This window comes from Micromys minutus, assembly GCF_963924665.1.
Source record: "Micromys minutus genome assembly, chromosome: 11".
NCBI lineage: Eukaryota > Metazoa > Chordata > Mammalia > Rodentia > Muridae > Micromys > Micromys minutus.
The window spans coordinates 23,564,393-23,578,101 of NC_137980.1; the positions used below are offsets into that span (position 1 = coordinate 23,564,393).

Below are 13,709 nucleotides of genomic sequence, written 5' to 3' on the forward strand. Positions count from 1 at the left end.
GTCCTCCCAGATCTTTGTCCTTTGCCCATTTTTTTCCACAGTGCTGGGGATTGAAAAAGCGAAGGCACCGGCACCGGCAGATTGGTATCTGGTGAATGTATACTTTCTGGTTCACAGACAATAACTTCTTACTGTGCCTTCACAGTGAGGGCCAGTGCTTTTCCTTAAGTCTCTTGTCTTTAGAAGAAACAAAGGGGGGTTAGGAACACAGATTATGTATAGGGGAGAGTTACTCCCTGGAGAGCCGATTCTCTTTCTCTGATTTAGGCCCTTCTTCTAGGGGTGGTGCTTTTTTAATTTCCGTATCCATCCTCTCTCCCAAGATGTTTCCTGAGTTTGAGGTGTAAGAGATACATTGCAGATACCCATGGTCACTTACTCCTTGCATTTTACCAGCTGTGGATCTCTTTAACAGGCTCTATCTGATGCAAAAAAAAAAAAAAAAAAAAAAAAAAAAAAAAAAAAAAAAAAAAAAAAAAACCTTCTTTGCTGAGCAGTGACAGCTACATTTATCTGTGGGCATGGTCAGCATTGAACACATAGAACTATGAACAACACTAAATGGATTCAGTAGGTTGTGTGTATGTATGCATGCATGTATGCCTAAGCATATATACCTAGATACACAGGTAGATTAGATATATGATAAATGATATAGATAGATAGACAGACAGACAGACAGCAATAGTAAAGAAGTCATAAATTTGAGGGGGAGTGGCACATATAGGAGAAATTGGAAGCAGGAAAAGAATGGACAGAAATTATATACAGTGTTTATGTATGAATTTCTTTTAAATTTTTTTTCTATTTAGAATATTTATCTTTTATGTGCAAAGATACAAAAAGTTACAGCTTCTTAGAACTCTCAAAAGAAAAAATATATAATTCTGTAAGCAGCAGCAGGAGCAGCAGCAGCTTTCAAGGTACAGACATAAGAGGAGGGGTGGCTCCCAGGGGCAATGGTGAACTAGGGGCAGCCCAGAATTGAGTCCTAGGCAGTGTCACCAGGAAGGGGCCTCTACAGAGGGGGTTGGGCTGGAGGGACACAGCACTAGCACCACAGTCAGTCACCAAATACCATCACATGGCCAGGGCTTTGATTCAGAAAAAAGTACTCAGGGCTGGAAGGGTGGGGTTTTCCAAACATGGACAAAGGCCCAGAGAGCTGGAAGACCTGAGCTCCATACTGGCCTTCATGCCCGCCCTTCCCCCACAAGCAATCTCTGTTCAGGAGAAGGGCTCTATCAGAAGAGAAGTGACCAGGCTGGAGAGCTAAATTATTGGACAGGATCAGCAGAAGAGTCCTCAGGTACAAACAGCACACAAGCACAGGGTGCCTGACTCCATGGGGAAAGGCCCTTAGGGGCCCATCTGCAAGTTGCCTGGTCAGCTGACTTCTGGGGATGGTGGAGCAAACTGCCCACCACAGGCACACAAAGACCTCAAGCAATCTGGGTCCCACATGTGTGGGGTGCCTGGGATAATACTTGAATGTGGCAGTACACTCAGCCTAGGAATCCTAAGACACTCCAAGCCTCCTGTAAGGCTGGCTGGGGAGGCAGAGTGGGGTCCTGGTTGAAGTGGGTAGATCAGCAGGAGCAAGAGTGATGGATAGAAGACAGGCAGAGCCACATGGACACAGCAAATTCAATAAATAATTCTGTGGGGGGGGGGGTGTCGTCCCTCTGTAGACTAGAAGAGTCTCAGATACGGGAACCAGTGGATTACAGGGCAGGGTCAGCCTGCCCAGCCCAGGCCTGGGAGCCCAGAAACCAGCTCTGTCTCATGGGGTGTTCAGGCCAGGTGGGACTGGGTTGAGGTATAAGGATGGGACAGAACTGGCTCGACAGGACTGACTTATACAAATTTCTGCCTTTTCTACATAAATAAGACCTTGATCCAAAATTTTTGTCCCTTCAGGACCACATAGGGGCCTATGTGTGCACCACCCATGTGGACCCTGCACCCTTCCCTTGCCTTCCTGTTTGATGATGAGGACTAGGGAGAGACCACTCTTCTTCAGGCTTGTGCTGGTCACTCTCTTCTGGACATAGCTCATAGGCTCTGGCCTGGGGTTCTTGCAGCAGCCCCAGCAGGGACTCAATGCCCAGAAAGTAGACCACCTGGGCAATGCCAAACAGTGGGGCAATGACCAGTGCACGGCAGTACGCGCCTTTCAGGAAGGCCAAGGGACCCTCATGTCTCCAGATTTTCCTTGCATAGTCCTGAAACCTGGAATAAGTGTCCTCATTGACTGAAGCCCAGTCTTCCCCACATCACAAGGGTTGACAGCGACAGCAGCTGCACTCCCAGCCATGCAGCCTGACAGGGAGGACACACAGAAAGGCGACTTCTCAGATGGGCAGCACAGCTGACTCAGATTGGCAAACAGAGAAGCAGACAATGGAGAAGGGGCATGGCCCCCAGTAGAGGCCACAGTGCTATGATTCCACAGCAGGTCCAGGGTCTGCTGGGTGGCTGTGAGCCGAGGAGTGGCTGGAGCCTCGATTGAGGACTGGGCACCTCCCGGGGCAGCCAGAATCTTCTGAGCAGCAATGCGGCCTACATCTTGCAAATGGATTTTCAGCATCTCCACGGGAATGGTCACAATCACTTGGCAGGTGCCAGCCCTGCAGCCTGCCAACATCTCCTTAGGCAAGGTCGGCTTCTGTTCATCCTTAGGGAGCTGACGTCTGAAGAAATCATTAGCTGCCAACTTGGTGGCTTCCTCAGGGGTGACCAGGGTCAGGTTTCCTACTGCTCTCCTGTACATGCCAACACAGCCCTCGGAGCAGATGGTCTTGATGAGGCGGTCAGACATGCTGGCATACACGCCGGCATACACACACTAGCCATTCTGCTGGTTCTGCAGCCCTGTCTTAGCCAGGTCGCTGGGAAACATGCAGGTGACCCCAATTAACCCAGAAATGCCACCATTGATGATGCTCAGCCGGCAGGCTGATCTGCTTATCAGTATTTGCACCAAGTGAAGCAGGAGGCTGACTCAGTGGAGGCACTGACAGGGAGGGGCTGATGTGCTGGCTGATGGTGGGGAAGGGGATGTTCTCACCTTCAGAACAATTTCAAGACTTCTGCCACCTCAGGCCCTGAAGCCGGGAGAGACTGAGGATAGGTAGTAGGAAGTACAGGGGTGGGACCCTTTTTAGATAAAACAGTTACTCAGAAGTAAATCTAGCTTTCAATGAGGTAACAGATAAAATGAATTCAGATTATGTTTATAGTTACTGGGCAGGAAATCATGGGAGTTTTCTGGTTGCCCACTCTTTAAAGCAGGAAGCTCAGTCATCTGCAAAATATGTATACAACTGTGAGGGAGTGTCAAAATGAACTTAGGTTTGACAGAGCAATAAAATACACAGACCACAAAACTTCAAGGTAACAGTGAATAACGCTTATATTAAGGTGAGGTTATGGTACTTTACAAGGAGACCATCAAGATTCACTGGCTTTCATAAAACAGAAATGTATTCTCATGGATACAGTAATCTAAGAATGCTCTAGGTCATATGAGCACCCAGGTTCCTTTTGTTTTCCATCTATGATATTGTCTGTATCTTTAAGACTGGAGTTTGGTTTCACCAATTTATGGCTTGAGGGGAAAGGAAAGACCTTGGGGAATGTATACATAGCATTCTGATATCACTGCCTGAAGTGGTAATACTGTCCTACTCTTATTCTAAGTGTAAGGATTTACTGGAGTGGCAAGAGAAATATAAAACCTGACCTGACCACTGGCCCAGAAAACACTTATGATGAAGGTGAAGTGACTTTAGTGACACTTTTGCAGTCTTTACTCAAGTGTGGCTGAAATGCTCTAATTCACCCACCTCTCTTTTCCTGAAATGGTCTCATTGTGTACCTAGGCTAGTCCAGAACTCGGTATCTCTTTGCCTAAACTCTTCAACAATGGGATTGCAAGTATATGCCAACACACATAATGTTTTCTTTACCAAAAAGCAACAGCTTCAGTATTGAAGGGGGAGGGAAACCAGGGCAGTTGATAGGTTCATCAGTTTCTTCAATTAACTAAAGAACCAGGAATCTTAGCACAAAGGAAGATATTTCCTGTTCACTTATTAAATAGTGTGGTGACCTCACGTTGTGGTGACACCAATGAGAGTCATTTTTGCTGCTACTTCATAACTGTAATTGTGCTACTGTTATGAAACATGATGTAAAATCTGTGCTGATGACCTAAGGCAACCCTGGTGGCAGGGTCATTCACCCCAAAGGGTCGAGACCCACAGGCTGAGAACTGCTGTTCTAAATGTTCAAAGTATAATGATTTACTTAATACCCATAACAAGCATTGAAGGTAAGCACCATCTTTATATTATACAGCTGCAGGGTGGAAAAACACAGAATTAAATAACTTATCCAAAGTGACTGAGAAACTTAATGGCCAGGCTCCAAATTGGTCAGAATTAACCTGGTTCCAGAGCCCACACTCTTGACTCAGGTTTAGAAACCTCAGTGGTAACATGCAATGTCTGTTGAGATCTTGCTCTCTAGTACTAGCATACTGGTCTTTCACATGTGCCACCTTATCTAGTCCTCACTAGACATATCTAAAATAGAGAACTGCTTTTATTTTACATCTAAAGAAACTGAAGTTTAGAGCTCAAAGTCATGTAAAATAAATAAGAAGCTGAAATCAAACCTCTGTGTGTATTTTAAATGTATAAAACTTTTCATTGAAGTAGAATTTATGAGGAGTGAAATTTGTCTATTTTAAGCCAATAACTCAAGAGTCCTGACAAATAAATAACCTGTGTGGCCAACGAATTAATCAAGGCATAGAATATCTCTGTCATCCTAAAGTGTACTTCAAGTTCTTCCTATTCAGTTTTTAACCAGTGGCAACCACTTTTATGTTTTAGTTTAGTTTTTGAGACAGGGTTTCTCTGTGTAGCCCTGGCTGTTCACAAGCTATGTAGTCCAGGCTGACTTTGAACTCAGAGATTCACCTACCTCTGCTTCCTGAGTGCTGGGATTACAGGCATGCACCACCACCTGGCTAGCTGTTCTTGTTTTTATCATACATGTTTTGTCTATTTTTGATATTCTTACCAATGAAATAATATATGGTTTACTATGATTTACTTTATATATGGTTTTCTTCTTTTAGTATAATTTTGAGATTTATCCATGCTATCAAGTATAAAGTTCACTTTTTACAGTGGTTTGTGTTATACCAGTAACATGTGAGTTTGTGTCCACAGGTGTGCTGAGATTAAAACAGTTGTACTAAATGCCTAATTTATACTGAGGTATGGGAATTCATACTCATCCTTCTGAGCCATCTGCCCAGCAAGTGACCTAGACTTTATATGTAATACAGAGTAAATAGTGATGCTCTTATTTTTTTCTTATTTGTCAAACAAATCAAAAACCTTAGTATCTTGTAATAACCAATTAAATGGCTGGAGATACAGATCAATATTCCTTACTTATTAGGTATGAGGTTCTGGGTTTGAATCCCGAAATAATACAGGAGGGAAGGAAGGAAAGAAAGAAGGAAAAAAGAAAGAAGAAAGGAGAAAAGGAGAGATGCAAGTAATAGAGAGGAAGGAAGGGAGGGAAAGGAGAGAGAAAATCAGATGCCTCCGTGGTTTGGCTCTTCCAGAGGACTTGGTTTTAATACCCAGTACCTACATGGCTACTCACAATCATCTGTAACTTCAGTCCCAGGGATCTGATGCTTGATTTTGGCCTCCATCAGCCCCACATGCATATGGGGCAAACATATAGTTAGACAAACATTCATACACATATAAAAATTAAAAAAAACCCAAATCAAATAGTCAAGCATAGTAGTGCACGTCTGTAATCTCATTACTTGGGGAGGCTTATTGTTTGATCAGACTTGATTGGGCAGGCTTATTTATTATTCTGTTTGTAGCATATTAGTGTTTTTATATTTAAAATGTCAAATTGCTGGGCATGGTGGCACGTATCTTTAATCTCAGTACTACAGAGGCAGAGGCAGGTGAATTTCTGTGAGTTCAAGGCCAACATGGTCTACATGGCAAGTTCCAGCCTGCCAGGATTACATAATAAAATTGTGTCCAAAAAATAAAAATAAAGTCAAATCATTTACAATTAATAATTAGAAATCAGCCTTCTTTTGGATGCTGTCTTCCTACATAAGTCTTTTAAAATGTGCTTCTAAGATATTCTTTATATTTTTGGTTTTCAGGATTTTACTACTATATGAATAAGTAGGATGTGTGTGTGTGTGTGTGTGTGTATTTGTCCTACTTAGACTTGACTGAACTACAGGTTCTAGTTCTTTAAGTTTGATGTACTTTCTGCTATAACTCTAAATACTTTTTCTACCCTGTTTTTCTTCTCACCTTTAATGGTCTCCATTTATCTGTATGTTGTTTCCATATGTATCCTATCATTTTTCTTCTTATTCTTCAGACTGAATTTTTTTTTAATTTAAAAATTGGATATATTTTATTCACACTTCAAATGCTATCCCCTTTCTCGGTTTCCCCCTCCATAAACCCCCATCCCATCCCCCATCCACCTGCTTCTATAAGGGTGCTCCCCCACCCCTTCCCGCCTCCCTGCCCTGACATTCCCCTACACTGGGGCATTAAGCCTTGGCAGGACCAAGGGCTTCTCCTCCCATTGATGCCCAACAAGACTATCCTCTGCTACATATGCAGCTGTAGCCATGGGTCCCTCCATGTGTACTCTTTGGATAGTGGTTTAATACCTGGGAGCTCTGGTTGGTTGGTATTGTTGTTCTAATGAGGTTGTAAACCCCTTCAACTCCTTCAATTCTTTCTCTAACTCCTCCATTGGGGACCCTGTTCTCAGTTCAATGATTGGCTCTGAGTATCCACCTCTGTATTTGTCACGATCTGGCAGAGCCTTTCAGGAGAGAGCTATATCAGGCTCCTGTCAGCATGCACTTCTTGGCATCAGCAATATTGTCTGGGTTTGGTGGCTGTATATGGGCTAGATATCCAGGTGGGGCGGTCTCTGGATGGCCTTTCCTTCAGTCTCTGCTCCAAGCTTTGTCTCCGTATTTCCTCCTGTGAGCATTTTTGTTCCCCCTTCTAAGAAAGACTGAAGCATCTGTGCTTTGTTTTTCCTTTTTCTTGAGCTTCATGTGGTCTCTGAGTTGTATCTTGGATAATCCGAGCTTTTGGGCTAATATTCACTTACCAGTGAGTGCATACTGTGTGTGTGTGTGTGTGTGTGTGTGTGTGTGTGTGTCTGTCTGTCTCTGTGTATGTGTGTGTGTGTCTGTCTGTCTGTGTCTCTCTCTGTGTATGTATGTATGTGTGTGTGTGTGTGTGTGTGTGTGTGTGTGTGTGTGTGTATTTGTGATTGGGTTACCTCACTCAGGATATTTTCTAGTTCCATCCATTTGCCTAAGAATTTATGAAGTCATTGTTTTTAATAGCTGAGTAGTACTCCATCGTGTAAATGTACCACATTTTCTGCATCCATTCCTCTGTTGAAGGACATCTGGGTTCTTTCCAGCTTCTGGCTATTATAAATAAGGCTGCTATCAACACAGTGGAGCATGTGTCCTTGGCATATGTTGTGACATCTTTTAGGTATACAGGTAGTACTATGTCCAATTTTCTGAGGAACCTCCAGATTGATTTCCAGAGTGGTTTGAATATTTTCTATTCATCTGTCTTTAAGTCAACTAATATTTCTGTCATTATCAATTGCCATTGCTTTTGTTAAGCTCACACTGGGTATTTAAGCTGTCAAATATATGTTTTGGTTCTAGAATTTCTAAATCGGTGTCACTCGGATAGTACTACTGACATGTGAATGGATAGGGCTGCTGAGACAGTTCCATGGTTATGAGCAATGGCTCCTCTTCCAGAGGATCTTGGTTTGACTCTTAGCACTACATTGTGACTAGTAACTTATTAAGGGCTTAAATGTTCAATGCTTAGTGCTAACAATGTATAAGTGGAGTCACTATTCCAAAACTATCATTTAATACTTGCAGTGATTAACTTTCTTTAGAACATAGAATTCTACCATGTTAAATAATTCTATTTAAAAACAGATATAGGGCTGGAGAGATGGCTCAGTGGTTAAGAGCACTGACTCTTCTTCCAGAGGTCCTGAGCTCAATTCCCAGCAACCACATGGTGGCTCACAACCATCTGTAATGGGATCCAGTGTGTCTTCTGGTGTGACTAAAGACAATGAAAGTGTACTCATATAAAATAAATAAATCTTAAAAAACAAAACCAGAAACTATACCATATCTACTTTATCAGGCTGTCTAGAGGAGCAAAATATAAAAAAATCTAAAATAGTAAATGATAAACAGCAAACACCCAATAAGTAAAGAACTTATTGCAGAATGATTTGTAAATTCATAAAAGTATTATTATAAGCAAATATTTCAAAAATAGCAGAAAATATAATAGCATGACTAAAAATGCAAATACTAAATGTACTTTCAGATATTTCAGATTATTGTTATGTAAGACAAAGATAAAAAAACAGTAATTTTTACCAAAAAATAATCAATAAATTGACTTAATTTTCACTACAAATATAATTATATTTTAAAAGGGTTTCTTTAAATTATTAAAATATAAAATTTATTCAAAAAATAAAATAACAGCTTCTATGAAATATTCACTACATATATATAACAAACAGCACAGTACCAACAATTCCACTTTTCATGACATAGACATCTTCTTTTAATTATAATTTTCCTCCCTAGAATAATATAAAATAATAGATTAATATTAGGAATATTAAAATCATATTGATTTATCATTAAAATCTACCATAACATTCAAGCACAAAATTTAAAGATAAAGTGGGAAATATTTAACCAACTAGAAAAAAAATAAGAAAATGTCAATAATATGGCTACAAAAATGCAAGTTTGGAGATTATATAGAAGCAGACAGTTAAACCAGATTTTAAGCTCCCAGCAAGAGACATAAGAAGAGCGGGCTAAGCAGTTGAAAGACCCGGGTTTGACTACCAGCACTCATGTCTGATGGCTCACAAGGGTCTGTAACTCCACCTCCAGGAGATTCTATGCTTTCTTCTGGACTCTGAAGGCACACGAACGAACACACACACACACACACACACACACTCACTGATAAAATAAATATGAAGAAGTAACATTCAGACATCAATGTCACATTATGGTTTACACTAATATAATCTATATAGCTCCACCCCCCAAAGTAATAAAATTATATTTACTGAATAAGAAATATTACTTTGGGGGGAGAAGGATAAGGATATCCAACTTACAATCATCCTGTTTCCAACTCCTCAGTGCTGAGATTGCAAGTATACAGTAAGTTAATTTATCTGGAAATATGTAAGGCACACACCTGACTTAAACCAGACTGCAGCGAAGGCTTCTTCAGCAGTCTCACTTCTCTGTTTATGTATTTCAGCATTCCACTGAGAGTGCTGAAGTCATTACTTTCAGAGCTATCATCTTCCAGGTTATACGGGAGAGCTTTAAATGACTCTGAGTGGGTTAAAGGTAGGTCCTTATGACCACTTTCTAACGCTGAAGGCTGCTCTAATTGCATTTTCTTTAAGTCCTGTAGCAATTCTTCAGAGAGGTCATCATTACCATGACTTTTTAAACTAAGGTCACTGGCACTGATAGAACGACGTAGTTTTCTGCATTTGAAAAATGATATCTGAGGAATTTTGGCAAACTTTGGATCTTGAGTACTAGGTATAATTTCTGTTAGAGTTGCAAATGGAGCTGGTAGAAACTTGGGGTCTTTTGTCTTCTCATGTCCCAACATTTTGGCTTGCAATCTGGTTAATTCTGATTCCTGTAGAAAAATTAGTACACAGTGCATGCTCAATATATTTCTGCTTAATAAACTACTTTTAGAATCATAGACTCTTAGAAGTCATTTTTGATAGCCTTTGTCTCAATATGAGAACTTTTTTAAAAATTACTTTTATTTACAGTCCAGTTGTTACCCCCTCTGGGTCTGGGAAGTATGAGAACTTTTAAAATAATAGTTCTTGAGAATTTTACAAGTGTTGTTCAAATCTTCTTCTACAGATAATTCCATTTTGTGAAAATTAAATATTTTTATTTGAAAATTGCCCCCAATATGCTAAGGAATTTCACAAAACCTGGATTTTTCTTAGACAATAATTAAATGTTAAAGATTTCAATCTTATATCTTAATCTAACATGGACATACATAAAAGGACTACTTTTAGAATTTACAATAGGAAGTAGTACACATTAGTTATTGTCTTAGTTATTTTTCTACTGCTGTGACAAAGCACCATGACCAAGGCAGTTTATAGAAGAAAGCATTCAATGGAGCTTACATTTCAGAGGTAAGTCTATCACCATCACAGTGAGAAAGTCTAACAGTAGGCAGGTAGGCATGCTACTGAAGAAGTAGCTGAGAGCTTACATTTGATCCACAAACATGAGGCAAAAAAAGAGAGCTAATTGGAAATGGTGTGCACTTTTGAAATCTCAGAGCCCAATCCCAGTGACATATTTCCTCCAAAATGGCCACATCTCTTAATCCTTCCCAATAGTTCCACTAACCTGGAACCAAATATTCAGACATATGAGTCTATAGGGACCCTTCTCATTCAAACCACTTCCACTTCCTGGCTCCCAAAGGCTTATATAAGGCAATATCACAAAGCAAAAGTCCAAATTCAAATGATCTCAGTGTCTTGACAATTTTAAAGTCAAAAGTCTCTTCTGAAACTAAAGGCAATAGTTTACTTAAGTTGCGCTCCTTATAAAATCATAAAGCAAATTATACTTCTAATATACAATGGCATAGGAAATATGTTACCATTCTAAAAGAAAGGAATGAGGGCACAGTGAGGAAATAGTGGACCAAAGGAATACCAAAATCCAACAGGGCAAACTCTAAATCCTGTCAAAAGGCTTAGATGGCTTCACTCTTCACAATGGAGCAAGGACTCCCATGCCACATGCCTAGCCTCTGAGGTTTCCTTAACATGGAGGGAGATTCCTAACCCCTTTATTCCTGTATTCTTCATGACTCTACAGACAGAACCATATGACTGAAGCTGGTTCCCTCCTCCAATTCTATTTGCATAAGCTTTGATTTGTTATTGTTCATTAGAAACGGATAATTCCTAAGCCTCTTTCTTTCCTTTCACAAGCTGCAGGATTACCTGGGTGGGGTTTCACCTCAAGGCAACAATCTGTTTCATTTCTTCTTATGTCTTTCAGTATAAACTTTGACTGCAACATTAAATTTCCTGGTGCTCATTTTCTCCTCTAACTACATTATTCTTGTTCTTGTAGATCAGTATTAAGAGTGGTCACTAATAAACAACATGACAAAGTCAACACCTGGTAGTCTTGAAATCTCTGCCAACAAAGTTAGTTTCAAACTCTTCAATATAGCTTCAGGTAGATTTTTAGGACAAGAGCAAAAAGGAGCCACATTTTTTGCCAACATCTCACAAGAATGATCTCTAGCCCAACTGCTAATATTATTCCTCTCTGAAACCTCTTGAACTGGGCCTCCACAGTCCAGTTGTCAGTGCTACGGTTGTTAAAGCTCATTCTAGGATGACAGATTAAACCCTGCTTATAAGTTCAACCACTTTTCCAGTCCAAAGTCTCAAATTCTTCAACAGACCAACCAACCAACCAACCAACCAACCAACCAACCAACCAACCAACCAACCAGTATTTTCAGGCCTGTTACAGTAGTAGCACTCCCTGGCACAAACTTCTGTTTTAGCTACTTTTCTATTGCTGTGACACAGTACCATGACCAAGACTATTTACAGAAGAAAGGAGTTAGTGGGAGCTTAGTTTCAGAGGGTGAGTCTATAACAATCTTTTTTTTTTTTTTTTTTTTTTTTTTTTTTTGGCATAAGTCTATGCACTTTCTCTTTTATTTAGATCGGACAAGGCAACCCAGTAGAAGGAAAAGGTCCCAAAGGCAGGCAACAGAGTCAGAACAATCTCTGTTTCCACTGTTGTGAGTCCCACAAGACTAAGCTACACAACTATTAGATATGCGTAGAGGGCTTAGGCGAGTCTCATATATGCTCCCTGGTTGCCAGTTCAGTCTCAGCCTCTGTGAGGCCAGGGTACTTGATTCTGTGGGCTTTCTTGTAGTATCCTTGACGCCTCTGGCTCCTACCATCATTCCTCCTCTCTTACACAGGATTCTCCAAGCTCCTCATAGTATTTGGCTGATTTTAAGCTGTACTATAGAGCAACAGTAATAAAAACTGTATGGTATTCATATACAAACAGATAGGTTGATCAGTGAAATTGAATGAAGCCCTTGAAGTAAATCCACACACCTTGGACACTTGATTTTTCACAAAGAAGCCAAAATTATACAATGGAAGAAAGAAAGCATCTTCAACAAATGATGCTGGTCTAACTAGATGTAGGCATGTAGAAAAATGCAAATAAATACACAACACCCTATATAAGTGGATCAAAGATTTCAACATAAAGCTGAATACGCTGAACCTCATAAGAGAAGGTGGGGAATAGTCTTGAATTCATAGTACAGGAAACAACTTCCCAAACAGAACTCCAACAGCCCAGGCACTAAGATCAACAATTAATAAATGGGGCTCATGAAACCATACAGCTTCTGTGAGGCAAAGGACACTACTAATTGGACAACATTCCAGTCTTTGGAATGGTAAAGTATTTTTACCAATTCCAAAACTGATTGAGGACTAATATCCAAAATATATAAAGAACTCAAGATATTGGATAGCAAAAAAAAAAAAAAAAAAAAAAAAACCAAAAACCCAAATAATCTAATTAAAATGAACTATAGCTCTAAACAGAGAATTATCAATAGAAGAATCTCAAATGGCTGAGAAACAAAAAAAATATTCAAAACAACTCTGAGACTCCATCTTAAACCTGTTAGAATGGCAAAGATAAAATTACAAGTGGCAGCTCATGCTGGCAAAGATATGGAACAAGGGAACACTCCTTGTTTGCTGGTGGTAGTGTAAACTTGTATAACTACTTTGAAAATCAATATGGCAGTTCCCTCAAAAATTGGGAATCGACCAACCTCAAGACCCAGCTCTACTACTCTTGGGCATATACTCAAGGCACACTCCATGCTACTGCAAGGACACTTCCTCAAATATGTTTATAGCAGCTTTATCTGTAGTAGCCAGAAATTGGAAACAATTTAGATGTCTTTTGCCTTAACAGTAGATAGCTGCAAAAAAAACAATGACATCATAAAATTTGCAGGCAAGTAGATGGAATTAGAAAAGATCATCCTGAATGAGGTAACTGAAACCCAGAAAGAGAAACAGGATATGTACGCACTTATAAGTATATTATTGACCTTAAAGTAAAGGATAATCATGCTGCAATCCACAGAGGCAGAGAGGCTAAGTAACAAGGAGGGTTCAAAAGGAGGGGGGAGGATGCATAAATGTCACTGTAAAGGGGAGGGGAGGATGCATAAATGTCACTGTAAAGGGGAGGGGAGGATGCATGAATGTCACTGTAAAGGGGAGGGGAAAATGCATAAATGTCACTGTAAAGGAGAGGGGAGGATGCATGAATGTCACTGTAAAGGGGAGGGGAGGATGCATAAATGTCACTGTAAAGGAGAGGGGAGGATGCATGAATGTCACTGTAAAGGGGAGGGGAGGATGCATAAATGTCACTGTAAAGG

At 40.3% G+C, this 13,709-nt stretch overlaps 1 protein-coding gene and 1 pseudogene across 2 annotated transcripts in view; both read right to left on the minus strand.

The window, feature by feature from the left end:
* Nucleotides 1-1,934: 1,934 nt before the first annotated feature.
* Nucleotides 1,935-4,145, minus strand: LOC308427360 (mitochondrial glutamate carrier 1-like; annotated as a pseudogene). Its single transcript has 2 exons — nt 4,120-4,145; nt 1,935-3,042 (listed from the first exon to the last, which is right to left on the minus strand). The product of its transcript is annotated as a mitochondrial glutamate carrier 1-like (transcript).
* A 5,208-nt stretch (nt 4,146-9,353) lies between these two features.
* The window catches only part of CCDC18 (coiled-coil domain containing 18), a gene marked incomplete at both ends in the record, with an annotated part of 91,761 nt that continues 87,405 nt past the window's right edge, over nt 9,354-13,709 (minus strand). Inside the window, one exon of the mRNA XM_080925512.1 lies at nt 9,354-9,842. Coding sequence (XP_080781638.1) covers nt 9,354-9,842 — 489 coding nt within the window. The remainder of the gene's footprint in view (nt 9,843-13,709) is intronic.